This window comes from Temnothorax longispinosus, unplaced genomic scaffold (genome assembly GCF_030848805.1).
Source record: "Temnothorax longispinosus isolate EJ_2023e unplaced genomic scaffold, Tlon_JGU_v1 HiC_scaffold_292, whole genome shotgun sequence".
NCBI lineage: Eukaryota > Metazoa > Arthropoda > Insecta > Hymenoptera > Formicidae > Temnothorax > Temnothorax longispinosus.
The window spans coordinates 874-13613 of record NW_027270113.1 but is presented as its reverse complement, the minus strand read 5'-3'; the positions used below and the strand labels follow the sequence as shown (position 1 = coordinate 13613).

The 12740-nt window shown below is 32.4% G+C and overlaps 2 protein-coding genes across 2 annotated transcripts; both read right to left on the bottom strand.

Annotated features, from left to right (window-relative positions):
• Positions 1 to 1147: 1147 nt before the first annotated feature.
• LOC139824211 (lysosomal aspartic protease-like) lies at positions 1148 to 7116 on the bottom strand. Its single transcript, XM_071796706.1, has 5 exons — positions 6402 to 7116; positions 5777 to 5895; positions 5416 to 5615; positions 5181 to 5303; positions 1148 to 5098 (listed from the first exon to the last, which is right to left on the bottom strand). Exons 1-5 carry the CDS (start codon positions 6526 to 6528, stop codon positions 4897 to 4899), a joined length of 771 nt encoding a protein of 256 aa, XP_071652807.1. The 5' UTR covers positions 6529 to 7116; the 3' UTR covers positions 1148 to 4896.
• Positions 7117 to 8533: 1417 nt separating this feature from the next.
• Positions 8534 to 11886, bottom strand: LOC139824210 (lysosomal aspartic protease-like). Its single transcript, XM_071796705.1, has 8 exons — positions 11733 to 11886; positions 10996 to 11222; positions 10354 to 10472; positions 10009 to 10208; positions 9774 to 9896; positions 9560 to 9692; positions 9333 to 9425; positions 8534 to 9257 (listed from the first exon to the last, which is right to left on the bottom strand). Exons 1-8 carry the CDS (start codon positions 11804 to 11806, stop codon positions 9102 to 9104), a joined length of 1125 nt encoding a protein of 374 aa, XP_071652806.1. The 5' UTR covers positions 11807 to 11886; the 3' UTR covers positions 8534 to 9101.
• Between the last annotated feature and the right edge of the window lie 854 nt (positions 11887 to 12740).

Sequence of the window (12740 nt, the reverse complement as noted above, 5' to 3'; positions counted from 1 at the left end):
GTTTTTCAAATACGAAAAAATATTTATAATCATAGACTGCATCTTAAAAAATAAATTTAGTTAAAAAATAGTAATAAAATTTCGAAATAAATATTTTTTTTTATGGTCGGGTGAATAATTATTTAGTGAAACATGTAGAGAGTACTAGTGCGGACGTAACACTACTAGTGCGAATTCCAACAGTGCGCGAAATTACTATTGAGTAGTGTGCACTAATAGTTACGAATAGTTGTCATTTCAATAGTTACTACAAGTTTTTTTTCCGTGAGGGCTGTGCATCATTATGCTCGTCATTTTGCAATTATTTAATAGAGACTTCGGCTCTCAAGACGGTCGGGTACATTTTCGATCGACATCAGCCCGCCAATTTTTGTTTTGTGACAAAAACGAACCGTAAATTTTACCGTAACCGTTTCAAATCGAGTATGCTAAAAGTAGTTCGTCGGATTGAAAACATAGTTTGAATTCAGTATTCATAATTGCAGTTAATGATTTGTATTATTTTTAAGGGTATTATATTTCGATTTGTGGAAATAAAATAATACATTACGCGGATTTTTTTTTTTTTAATGAAACAATTTGTAGAATTTCGGATACTTTCGTCGGTCACAAAATGTGTCGTGCATCTTTCGCGATAAGCTGTATATAAGATTCGAGATAATTCTTATCTCAAAAAGAATTTATACAATGCTAGCAATTGATTATGACGTGCTGAAATCTTGAACTTGACAGTCGAGGAACTGCTGGGAATTCTGTTTGGGTTCTGATCGGTTGCATGTGTAAATGATGCTCGGTTTGGCGGTTGGCTGGGATCGTGGCGCTTTTGAAAATCTCATTGTCTTCGTTGGTGGTGTGTCTTGGTCCTGCAGTCGTTTTCTTTATGTCCGCGTTTCTGGCAATAGTTGCAATAGCTGCCCTCCTTAGGTTGAAACCAAAGTTTTTTAAAGGCTTTATTGCATTGCATTTGCAATTTTCTTAGCTGGAGTCCTCCTTCAACTATTTTAGCTTTAGAAAATGCCTGATTCAGAGCATCCAATTCGAAGGAGTACAAAAAACTTCCGATTTTCGGTTTTATGTTGCGGCAAAAGACCTCAATTGCCTTTTTTTGATAAATTTTCTTTTGGATGCGACTAGGTATAATCCCAGTTTTTCGTGACTTGAGCGTAGTAATGATCTCGTTATGAATTTGAAAGAAACGATTTATGAAGTCGTCGACAGTCTCATTATGTCGCTGGATGCAAGTGTCTCTCTGAACTTCCAATACAGAGAGATTTCGGGATGGCAATTGATCTTTGTGTCTGTCTATTTGTAGCTCTTCTATTTGATTCTTTAAATCTTGTATCGCGTCTGTCATTCGGGTCATTTTGTCCAGTAATAAGCTCAAAGTGATCGCTTGTTCGTGAGAAGGGCTTTGTGCGTGCGACATTGGAGCGGTTACGAACATTTTTTATTTTGATATATTGGTGTCCGTATTCGATTCCGTTGAGGTGTCAGAGGTAATGATTTTTCCCCTCTGTAGCTTATCCATATGATTCGGTTGGATCTAGTAAGACAAGATAATCTTTCTTGGAAATAATTAGCCCGGCCAGTATAGCGTAAAAGTGCTTGGACTTCACTGGCTTTTGCATTAATCCGCTGCTATCAATTGTAAGATTTGTGATAATTCTTATTCCAAAAAAGAAGAATTTATTTTACTACTTCACACACAGAAAAATAATCATTCTACAGCCAAGAAAAGCACTTTCTTATTTTATTTTACTTCTTTTAAGTAAGTTTTCTTACAATAAAGAATATTTTCGTGCTAATAGTTTTCAAATATCTTGACACAAGTCGTTGAAAACCAGAATATTGTTTTAAGTAAATGTAATGCTTATAATGATTTTATGGTAGATTTGCGGATTAAGTATTTGGTATGCTTATATATCCGCAAATCTACCATAAAGTCATTGTAAGAATTACATTTACTCAAAACAATATTCTTGACTTGTGTTAAGATATTTGAACAGTGTTAAGATATTTGAACAGCCTTTCCTTGGCTGTAGAATGATTATTTTTTTCTGTGTGCACTTACAATAATCCTCAAATTTACGCAATAGTAGTGACTGTGTCGTAAGTCGTAAGTATATAGCGTATTGAGACCTTCAGGAACTGTTGACGAACTGCTGGGAACTGTCGTTGCAGTTCCTCCTTTTATAGAGCCCAAAAAGGATTTATCGCTTTTCCGGACAGTTTTTGTTGGTCTAGGTGACTCATTCTAAAAATTTTTGTTTCTACAAATTATCGTAAAGGTATGCATTCTATAGCGAACGATAATAATCACAAGGGTCTATCGCTTTTTCGGGAAAAAGTCTATTTAGTCTATAGATATATATCTTAGGTGTTTTTCCAGAGTTACTGTAATTCTCCGTCTGTATATATACGGCGTTCGAACCAAAATGATATCTGCTCATAACTGTAAACCTTGCAAGCCTGCCTGAAATTACTAAATAAACGATGTTTAACAAAGTGACTATAAAATCGTCAGTTACAATGGGTTTGTTTTCTATTGCTGAACTAGTGCAATAGAAAACAGACCCAATGTAGACAGATATTTGAATTTTTTCAAAATTTTTATAATTAAATTAATTTTTTTAAATTTAAGGTAGGGAAAAATAGTGTCGAACATGACAGACCTACGTATACACTCCGAGGGTGCAAAAAAATAAACGTATACAGACGGAGGGTTAAGGGTATACATTTTTAAGGTAGGTGAATGAGGGTCATAAGAAAGCAAATTTGAATAGAATATCGCTTGCAGATTGGCATCAAAACTGCATTGAGTTCGTATTCCATTTGCAGAACTTTTAATTGTCGACATAATCCGATTGCCAGCAGAAACTGAGCGAAAACTGTCATTTAGTAATACTCTAAATGGAATATATCATTAAACTGATACGAAACGGCAGGTCCTGCTAGGTTTCTGCAATTAATTTGCTATTCTCATATTCTACTAGCAGATTTACTGACATCCTACTGACAAACTTTTAATGGATATTATACTTTGCAAAATCTGTCTGACAAATTTGGCTAATTGGATTTGACGATGTTCGAAAAAAAACACGTGTGGTCGTGTAATATTAATAATATTAACTCTTTAACGTTTAATCGCGCCTCGAAAGAATCTCCTTCGCGATATGGCGCGCCCACCTTTTATTGTCATTTTATAATTATCGCGGATACGCGAGTTTTACAACTCTTTTATCGTGACGCAATCATGTCCGCTTAAATCGACAGTATTACGCCGACGTTATTGCATCACGATCAACCGCATTACGATCATCACGCGACTCAATCGTCCGCGTTTCGCGGAAAAAACGTCAAATCAGCATATACCTACTCGTCGAACGCGCGTCGGTAATTAATCGCAACAACCACGTTAGGGAAATGTGACTGATGCATGTGCATTAGAAACGTCGCGTTTCAGTGCAACACTCTCACATATATGTGTTTAATTTCGGGAGGTATAGAAAAAATGTACTTCATGATCGTCACGTTTAATTTTTAACGCGCCAAAATGTTTCTCTCGTAAACTTTTCGCAAATCTATACGCAATCCGTTTATTGCCGATAAGTTATCGTAGATAGATTTTTTTTCTGAAATCAAGATTTCGTGCGAGCGAAATCGTCCGGGTAAACAAAAATCTAACGCGAAGCTGTTTCCGCGTAACTCATAGACGCTAGCTTATTTGAAAATATTCATCGAACGTGATTTACAAGACGACTACAAACTCGAAACTAGTTATTCCGCCTTGGTTTCACAACAAAAGTGCAAATTCTGCGGTATAACGCAAATTGTAGTATAATGAACGCGTACATATTACAAATTATAATATTCATTGCATGACTAAAAGTATGAGGGATATTCGAACCAATGGCCTAGTTTACACCGATCACTTCATACGCGTATTAAATAGTAAATAACTAGTAAATTAGTTTGATTATTGGCTGATCAACTCAAATATACCATTTGATACGCGTATCAAGAAATCGGTGTAAACTAGGCCAATGCATCGAAATAAGTCATACTCTTATACATATTATAAGCAGAATGTTATATGATATCTTGTACTCGTATGTAAGCAGAAAATTTATAAGAATAAACAAGATAATATTTTTCGGGATACTACATTAAGATGAGATTGGAAGGGCGATATATGAAATCATTATTCAGTGTAAAAAATATGTACTTCATTTTAATATACTTATATACAATAGTTGTATTCACAATATCTAACAATTCGATAGTTGCCGAAAGAACAAGATGTACCAAATCATTGGTAGAATAAGTATCGCATATCTTTCTTCTAATTCTCACACATACGTATTAATTTAAAAATATACCATATAAACAGTCCAAATAAAATTACAGACCATATGTCAGTCGATATTCTAAAAAAAATATGACTTATTTGTTTAGTAATGTCACTTAGATTTTCTAATATTTAATGATAACTTTATGAGAAGACAAAAAATGTTTATTTTGCAATGCGAATCCTACTCGGTCGTTCTCCATGTCAAATACGGTGTAGTACCGACCAATAAATACATCGCCCAAAATCCACTCTATACCATCAGATTAACATCTTGGAAGGCGGGCACGCAAATATCTATCTCGTCTTGTGTGATCTATGAGATATTAAATATGGCATAATATTTCTATTCTAAAAACAATTTAAACCTATATGTAATAATATTCTTTACCTTCAAGACATAATCTTGACCAGTGAGTGGAAACCTTACCACCTATGACGAAATTGATATCGGGCAAATTAGAAATCTCGTTGCAGTCCACCTTTAAACAAAGGTCAATGTTAGTAATCCATATTAATAATCCGTAACTTATCAAACATTTATTAATTTATTTTAATAATTTATTTAAGATAATTGTGAAAACTGCCATTAACGAAAAGGATCTATTATTTACTGTTCCATTATCATTAACACCGATCTCTCTGTTAAGAGCTGCGATAGTCTGCGATGGTTCACATATCATAGAAGCTCCCGTGTCGACGACAGCTTGACAGCCTTCCGAGCAAGAGGTGTAATTTTTTACTTGAATCCTACAGTGGGATAGTATTACCAATTAGCTGACATATAATCCGTGGTTGACATACGTATAATTTAGAAAAAAAAACTACATACTTATCCATGGTAATTTGCCAGTATTTTTTTATAGTAACATTAACATACGTAAACTTGCCCTCGTAATGGGAAGAATTGGTGCCACCCAATATCAATTCACCGCCGATCACGTCCGCTTGATTTCTGTATGGGTTGTATATTTTTTACATTTGCATTTTACATTGCATGGAAAGGCAAAGTATGTAATTAAAAAAATAGTATTAAACACACGTAAGGCATACGGAAAGATACATACCGATTTAGATAGAAGCTAAAAATTGGTTGGGACACCACGTGTTGATTAATCATGTTTTGGAAGACAGTAGGCTTTTCAAAGGCAGATAAGTCGGGATAAGCCATCCCCAAAGTGCCGTCGGATTGTACATCGTCAAAAAAACTTGTCGTGAAAACGAACGCTTCTCTAAAAATCTGGCGTGTAACCTTAAGGCCAGCAACCTACGAAACGTTGATATTATTAATAAAGTATAACTGCGCGCGTTTTTTTTTTGAAGAATAATAGCAACATGGGCTTTTTGGAAAATTTTCATAGATTATGACTGTGTGTGTGATTAGAATTTAATATATATATATATTATTTATACTTGACGATGACTTACAGTTACGTCATCATTAGATAACATCCCGTACACTGTGCCATCGTGGTAAGAAACATTAAACATAACTTCTTCTGGCACGTATGTGGTGGACTGTGTATAATCATATTTATTATGTTTCGCTGCAAAAAGAAGTAAATAAAATTAAATCAGTTAATATTGAAAAATCTCTAGAAATATAAATTTCTCTATATTAATTCAAATATACAACTAACAGTAATTAAATCATCAAATATATTTGTTTATATTTTTTCTTTAACATGCGAGCTGTTTTGTATAAGAAATTATTTATATCTTTAAAGTAAGTGTGATAAATAATGTAAATAAAAAAGTATGTAAGTATGGAACTTAGCTACATAATATTTACCTTACCACTGACTCGAATCTTTGAAACAGTTGCTTTAAAGATTTTATAGTATAACTTTACTTGAAATGTAAATGGAATAGATACAATTCTACAGCATTATTCTTACCTTATATTTTTACTTGATATCAATCATTAAACGAGAAAAAAAGTATTAAGATTGTTTTAATATACTTGAAACATTAATTTTTTAAATACAAATGTAGGAAATACAAATAGGAATAATAGAATGTCGGGGAGGTAGCGATGTTATGATATACTTACAGCAAGCAGGTTGGCTAACGTCGCAGTTTTTGGATGGCACCCAGAGATCTGAGGAACCAGTGTCGAAAAGTACTTTAAATGTCTGCGGTGGAGTTCCAATTTCGATAGTACCGTATATAGTATTCATAATTTAGATAATTAATCAGAGATACGTTTGCCGTACCCGAACGCAGTAGTATCATAGTTTCCATCGAAAATTTTTTAACAGAGGATGTCTTGTGTAACAGAATTCTTGAAACAACATAAAAAAATTTCCGTTATATTATATGCGTATATGTATCGTATAAACGCGAATGTATGTACATATCGTACAACATAAATACAAATTTCAAATAATTTATTTGATCATTTTCGAGCAATTCTTATTTAAAAACTATTAAAGCCTCAACATTTTGGCATTGAGAAATAAATGCTACTTGCATATATATATTTACGCATTAAAATGTAGTTAGGTATTTTAAATGCGAATTCCTCTTTTCATGATGCTAAACTCATTTAAAATAAGATTTTCGAAGGATTCCTCAAAGCATCTCTTGTAATTACTTGGCTCACTTTATTCCGACTTTCAAAATGCGTTTTTCTTACGGATTTGATACAATTATGGTACTTGAAATTTATTTGATAATTATTTATCGCGAATTCCGCGGCGATTCCAAGTAGTTGGAAGCGCGATCTCTGTACGGTATTACAATTTATCGTGTCGATATGAATGTGAATCGATTGTATATAACATGTACTTACCTATGCAACTCCGCGTTGATCGACGCGAAGTTGATTACCGAGATTACCGTCACAAAGAGCCAATACATTTTCCTGAATTTCTCGACGACTGAAGCTACAAAAATCAAAATCGTTTTAAGACCGTTATAACTGCGAGTCAATCCACAACCGGTACGTACTGACAAAGAACAGGCAGTCAAATTAAAGGCTTTAAAGTTTATACAAATTCTCTGAGAGCCTAAGAGCTCTTTTCATTAATCCAATCGACTCTAAAAATTGCGTTTTGCATATACGTAAATATTTCATTAGCACAACTCAATGTATTAAAAAAAGGTTAATGATTAATGAGATGAAATTGATCTTTGAAAATATGTATTGTTTGAGTCGGTATAACAGACTTATATGTATAAGCAATGGTACATTTATTCCAGATTTACATACAATAGCTTGAATGCTAATATGCTAAATGGTGACAGACTGTATCAATTGCATTTTAGTATTAAGTACTGTATAGTGTGATATTTTCTCCTGATATTAGAGTAGAGGCATATTGGCTTGTAATCATATCAAATTTTTGCAAACGTGTATTGCTATAGAAAATATTATCGTTGTTACATTACATATGTTTCAAAATCACTCGATAATTATCTCGATAATTAGTACAGTACGCAAGTTTTTAAAAGTAACATTTTCAAAAAGTTAATTTATAATATTAATGATAGTGAGATACCGTAACCACACAGTTTTCTCGATATTACATCAATTAATTATAATACATATGACATAATAATGTTGGTATCGACAGATTGATATCATTGAGTCCACAATTTTATATAATTATTATTAATAAACAAGAGATTTATGTGTATACCTTTGTATGAGCATAAAAAATATAGAAAATTGTATATTAATTAGAAATGCGGTTATTTATACAGGCAGAATGTTATACGATATCTTGTACTTGTATGTAAGCAGAAAATTTATAATATGCGAAATAATATTTTTTGGGATACTACATTAAAATAATATTGAAGAGCGAATATATAAAATCAATATACAATGTAGAAAATATGTACTTTATTTTAATAGAAATCGTGGATAAAAATAATATCACATATCTTTGTTCTAATTGTCACATTGTATGTATTCATTTAACAACATATCACATAAATAATCACAAATATTCTAAAAAACTTTGACACATTTGTTGAGTAATGTTCTTTGTGTATCATATTTTATTTAACACTAGCAGTAGTTAATACAATATGCAAGTTTCTAAAAATAACAATTTCAAAATATGAGTTTATAATATTAACGATAGTGAGATACCTAAACCAGTTTTGCAATATTAAAACAATTTATTAATTAGAATACATACGACATGATAATATAATTTTCGTATCGACAATTTGGTATCCATGTGTCGAAAATTTTGGATAATTTTTATTAATAAGCAAATGATTTATGCGTATATACGTTTGTGTAAGCATAAAAAATGTAAAAAGTTATATATTGATTACAAATGCGGTATGTCATACTCTTATACATATAAGCAGAATATTATATGATATCTTGTATTCGTATGTAAGCAGAAAATTTATAAGGATAAACAAGATAATATTTTTCGGGATACTACATTAAGATGAGATTGAAAAGGCGATAGATGAAATCATTATTTAGTGTAAAAAATATATACTTTGTTTTAATAGACTTATATACAAGTTGTATTCGCAATATTTAACAATTCGATAGTTACCGAAAGAACAAGATGTACCATATTGTTGATAGAATAAATATCGCATATCTTTCTTCTAATTCTCACATACGTATTAATTTAAAAATATATCATATAAATAGTCCAAATAAAATTACAAACCATATGTCGGTCGATATTCTAAAAAAACTATGACTTATTTGTTTAGTAATGTCACTTAGATTTTCTAATATTTAATAATAACTTCATGAGAAGGCAATCAAAATTTATTTTGCAATGGCGAATCCCACTCGGTCGTTCCCCATGTCAAATACGGTGTAGTACCGACCAACAAATGCATCGCCCAAAACCCACTCTATACCATTAACCGGAATAACATCTCGGAAGGCGGGAATGCAAACATCTATTTCGCCTCCTGTGATCTATAAGACATTAAATATAGCATGATATTTCTATTCTAAAAACAATTTAAACCTTTATATAATAATATTCTTTACCTTCAAGATATAATCTTGACCAGTGAGTCGAAACGTCTTACCACCTATGACGAAATTGATATCGGGCAATTTAGAAATCTCGTCGCACTCCACCTTTAAACAAAGGTCAATGTTAGTAATTCATATTAATAATCCGTAATTTACCAAAAAGTTATTAATTTGTTTCAATGAATTTATTTAAGGTAGTTGAAATCTACCATATATTGAAGAAAAAGATAATCAATTACCATCCCATGATCAACACCGATCTCTATGTTAAGAGCTGCGATAGTCTGCGGTGGTCCACCTATCATAGAAGCGCCCGTGTCGACGATAGCTTGACAGCCTTCCGAGCAAGAGGTGTAATTTTTTATTTGAAACCTACAGTGGGATAGCATTACCAATTAGCTGACATATAATCGGTGGTTAACATACGTATAATTTAGAAAAAAAACTACATACTTATCCATGGTAATTTGCCAGTATTTTTTTTCAGTAACATTAACATACGTAAACTCGCCCTCGTAATGGGAAGAATCGGTGCCACCCAATATCAGTTCACCGCCGATCACGTCCGTGTGATTTCTGTATGGGTTGTATATTTTTTACATTTGCATTTTACATTGCATGGAAAGACAAAGTATGTAATTAAAAAAATAGTATTAAACACACATGAGGCATACGGAAAGATACATACCGATTTAGATAGAAGCTAAAAATTGGTCGGGACACCACGTGCTTATCAATCATGTTTTGGAAAACAGTAGGCTCTTCGAAGGTAGATAAGGCTGGATAACCCATTCCCAGAACGCCGTCGCATTGTGCATGGTCCCAAAAACTTGTCGAGAAATCGAGCGCTTCTCCGAATGTCTGGAATGAAACCTTAAGGCCAGCAATCTGCGAAACGTTGATATTATTAATAAAATGTAATTGCGCGCATTCTTTTTTTTCGAAGAACGATAGCAACATGTGCTTTTTAGAAAATTTTCATAGATTATGACTGTGATTAGAATTAAATATCATTTACTTGACAAAGACTTACGATTACGTCATCATTAGATAAGTTTCCGTACACTCTGCCATCGTGGTAAGGAATATCAAATGTAAGTCCGTCTTCCACGTATGTGGTGGAGTTTGTATTATCATATTTATTATGTTTTACTGCACAAAAAGTAGTAAATAAAATTAAATCAGTTAATATTAAAGAATCTAGAAATATAAATTTCTCTATGTTAATCTAAATATATAACTATAACAGTAGTTAATCATATACATTATCATATATATTCAGTTAAATCATCAAATATATTTATGTTTATATTTTTTGCTTTAACATGTGAGCTGTTTTGTATAACATTTATTTGCAAACTTTAAAGTAAGTGCTAAATAATGTAAATAAAAGAGTATGTAAGTATGGAACTTAGCTACATAATTTACCTTACCACTGATTCGAATCTTTGAAACTGTTGCTTTAAAGATTTTATAACTTTACTTGAAATGTAAATGGATCAGATACAATTTTACAGCATTATTGTTATCTTATATTTTTACTTGATATCAATCATTAAATGAGAAAAAAATAATTAAGATTAGTTTAATACTTGAAACATTAATTTTTTTAATACAAATGTATATATAGGAATAATAGAATATCGGGGAAATAGCGATGTTAAGATATACTTACAGCAAGCAGGTTGGCTGATGTTGCAGTTTTTGGATGGTACCCAGAGATCTGAGGAACCAGTGTCGAAAACTATTTTAAATGTCTGCGGTGGAGTTCCAATTTCGATAGTACCGTAGTATTGAATATTTAGGTAATTAATCAGAGATACGTTTGCCGTACCCGAACGGAGTCGTATCATAGTTTCCGTCGAAAATTTTTCAACAGAGGATGCCTTGTGTAACGGAATTCTTGAAGCAACATAAAAAAATTTCCGTTATATTATATGCGTATATGTATCATACAAACGCGAATATATGTACATATATCGTACAACATAAATACAAATTTCAAACAATTTATTTGATCATTTTCAAGCAATTCTTATTTAAAAGCTATTATAAAGTCTCAACATTTTGACATTGAGAAATGAATGCTACCTGCATATATTTACGCATTAGAATGTAGTTAGGTATTTTAAACGCAAATTCCTCTTTTCATGATGCTAAACTCATTTAAAATAAGATTTTCGAAGAAATCCTCAAAGCATCTCTTGTAATTAGTTTTCTCACTTTATTCCGACTTTCAAAATGCGTTTTTCTTACATATTTGATACAATTATGGTATTTGAAATTGATTTGATAATTATTTATCGCGAATTCTGCGGCGATTCCAAGATGTTGGAAGCGCGATCTCTGTACGGTATTATCATTTATCGTGTCGATATAAATATGGATCGTTTGTATATAACATGTACCCACCTATGCAACTCTGCGTTGATTGACGCGAAATTGATTACCGTGATCACCATCATCGTCACGAAGAGCCGACACATGTTTCCTAAATTTCTCGGCGACTGAAGCTACAAAAGTCGAAATTGTTTTAAGACCGTTATAACTGCGAGTCAATCCACAAGCGGCACGTACAGACAAATAACAGGTAGTCAAATTGCTAAGCGTTCCATTATATACAAATGTGCGTACATAGCCTTGTGCTTATAAGAAGGTGAGCAGAAGGGCAGAAAAACAAACGAAGCGTTTCAAAGCTTTGTGTTCGAACGATATTAAAACCCGCTTCAAGATCTCGGATGGAGAAAAAGAATTGACCATGCAATCATATTTAAGCAATTCGACAATTGACCAATGCGATTGGTCAGTTGCCAAAAATTTAAGAATTTTATCAACATAAAGAATTTTGTCAGTTTCCAAGAATTTTCTCAATTGTCAAGAATATTTTACATTTCCAAGAATTTCTCGAATTTCTGAAAATTCGGGCTTTCAAATCCGAAAAATCAAAAAGTTTCGTGAAAATTAAAAGTCTGGAAAATTGACAAAGTATTGCAATATAATTAGAAATAATCAGGAACAAGGTGAAATAAATCATAACTTCAAGCGTTTCAATTCTCTCGAAAAGAAAACGAAAGAAGAATACGACGTAGAACGTCTTATCTCGACGCGATTGTCCTTTCGTCTTTTTTTAATTTACGATGTCAATTTGCACGGAGTCACGTTTGGGAACGTGAGTAATAAAAGGGGATGGAATAGTGTAACTATTAAAACTCTGCATTTTTTTAAATATTGATTACTTGGTGTACAAGGTGAGGCATCTGGAACGTTTTACGAGATACATTTGTCGAGGGAATATTACAAGTCACTTCGTGCGTCCGCTATGTGTAAATTTTGTACTTTTTTTCTTCCGCTATACATGTCGAAAGATGTGTGTACGTGTTTGCGTGAACTAAATAAATAATCCGCAATTAACGAGGAAGT

Coding starts and splice junctions, on each gene's coding strand:
- LOC139824210 (XM_071796705.1), bottom strand. CDS start 11,806: ATGTGTCGGCTCTTCGTGACGATGATGGTGATCACGGTAATCAATTTC. Junction 9,897..10,008: donor TTTAGCTTCTATCTAAATCG/GTATGTATCTTT, acceptor CAACCCATACAG/AAATCACACGGACGTGATCG. Junction 9,258..9,332: donor GTCAAGATTATATCTTGAAG/GTAAAGAATATT, acceptor AATGTCTTATAG/ATCACAGGAGGCGAAATAGA.
- LOC139824211 (XM_071796706.1), bottom strand. CDS start 6,528: ATGAATACTATATACGGTACTATCGAAATTGGAACTCCACCGCAGACA. Junction 5,304..5,415: donor TTTAGCTTCTATCTAAATCG/GTATGTATCTTT, acceptor CAACCCATACAG/AAATCAAGCGGACGTGATCG. Junction 5,099..5,180: donor TGGCAAATTACCATGGATAA/GTATGTAGTTTT, acceptor ATCCCACTGTAG/GATTCAAGTAAAAAATTACA.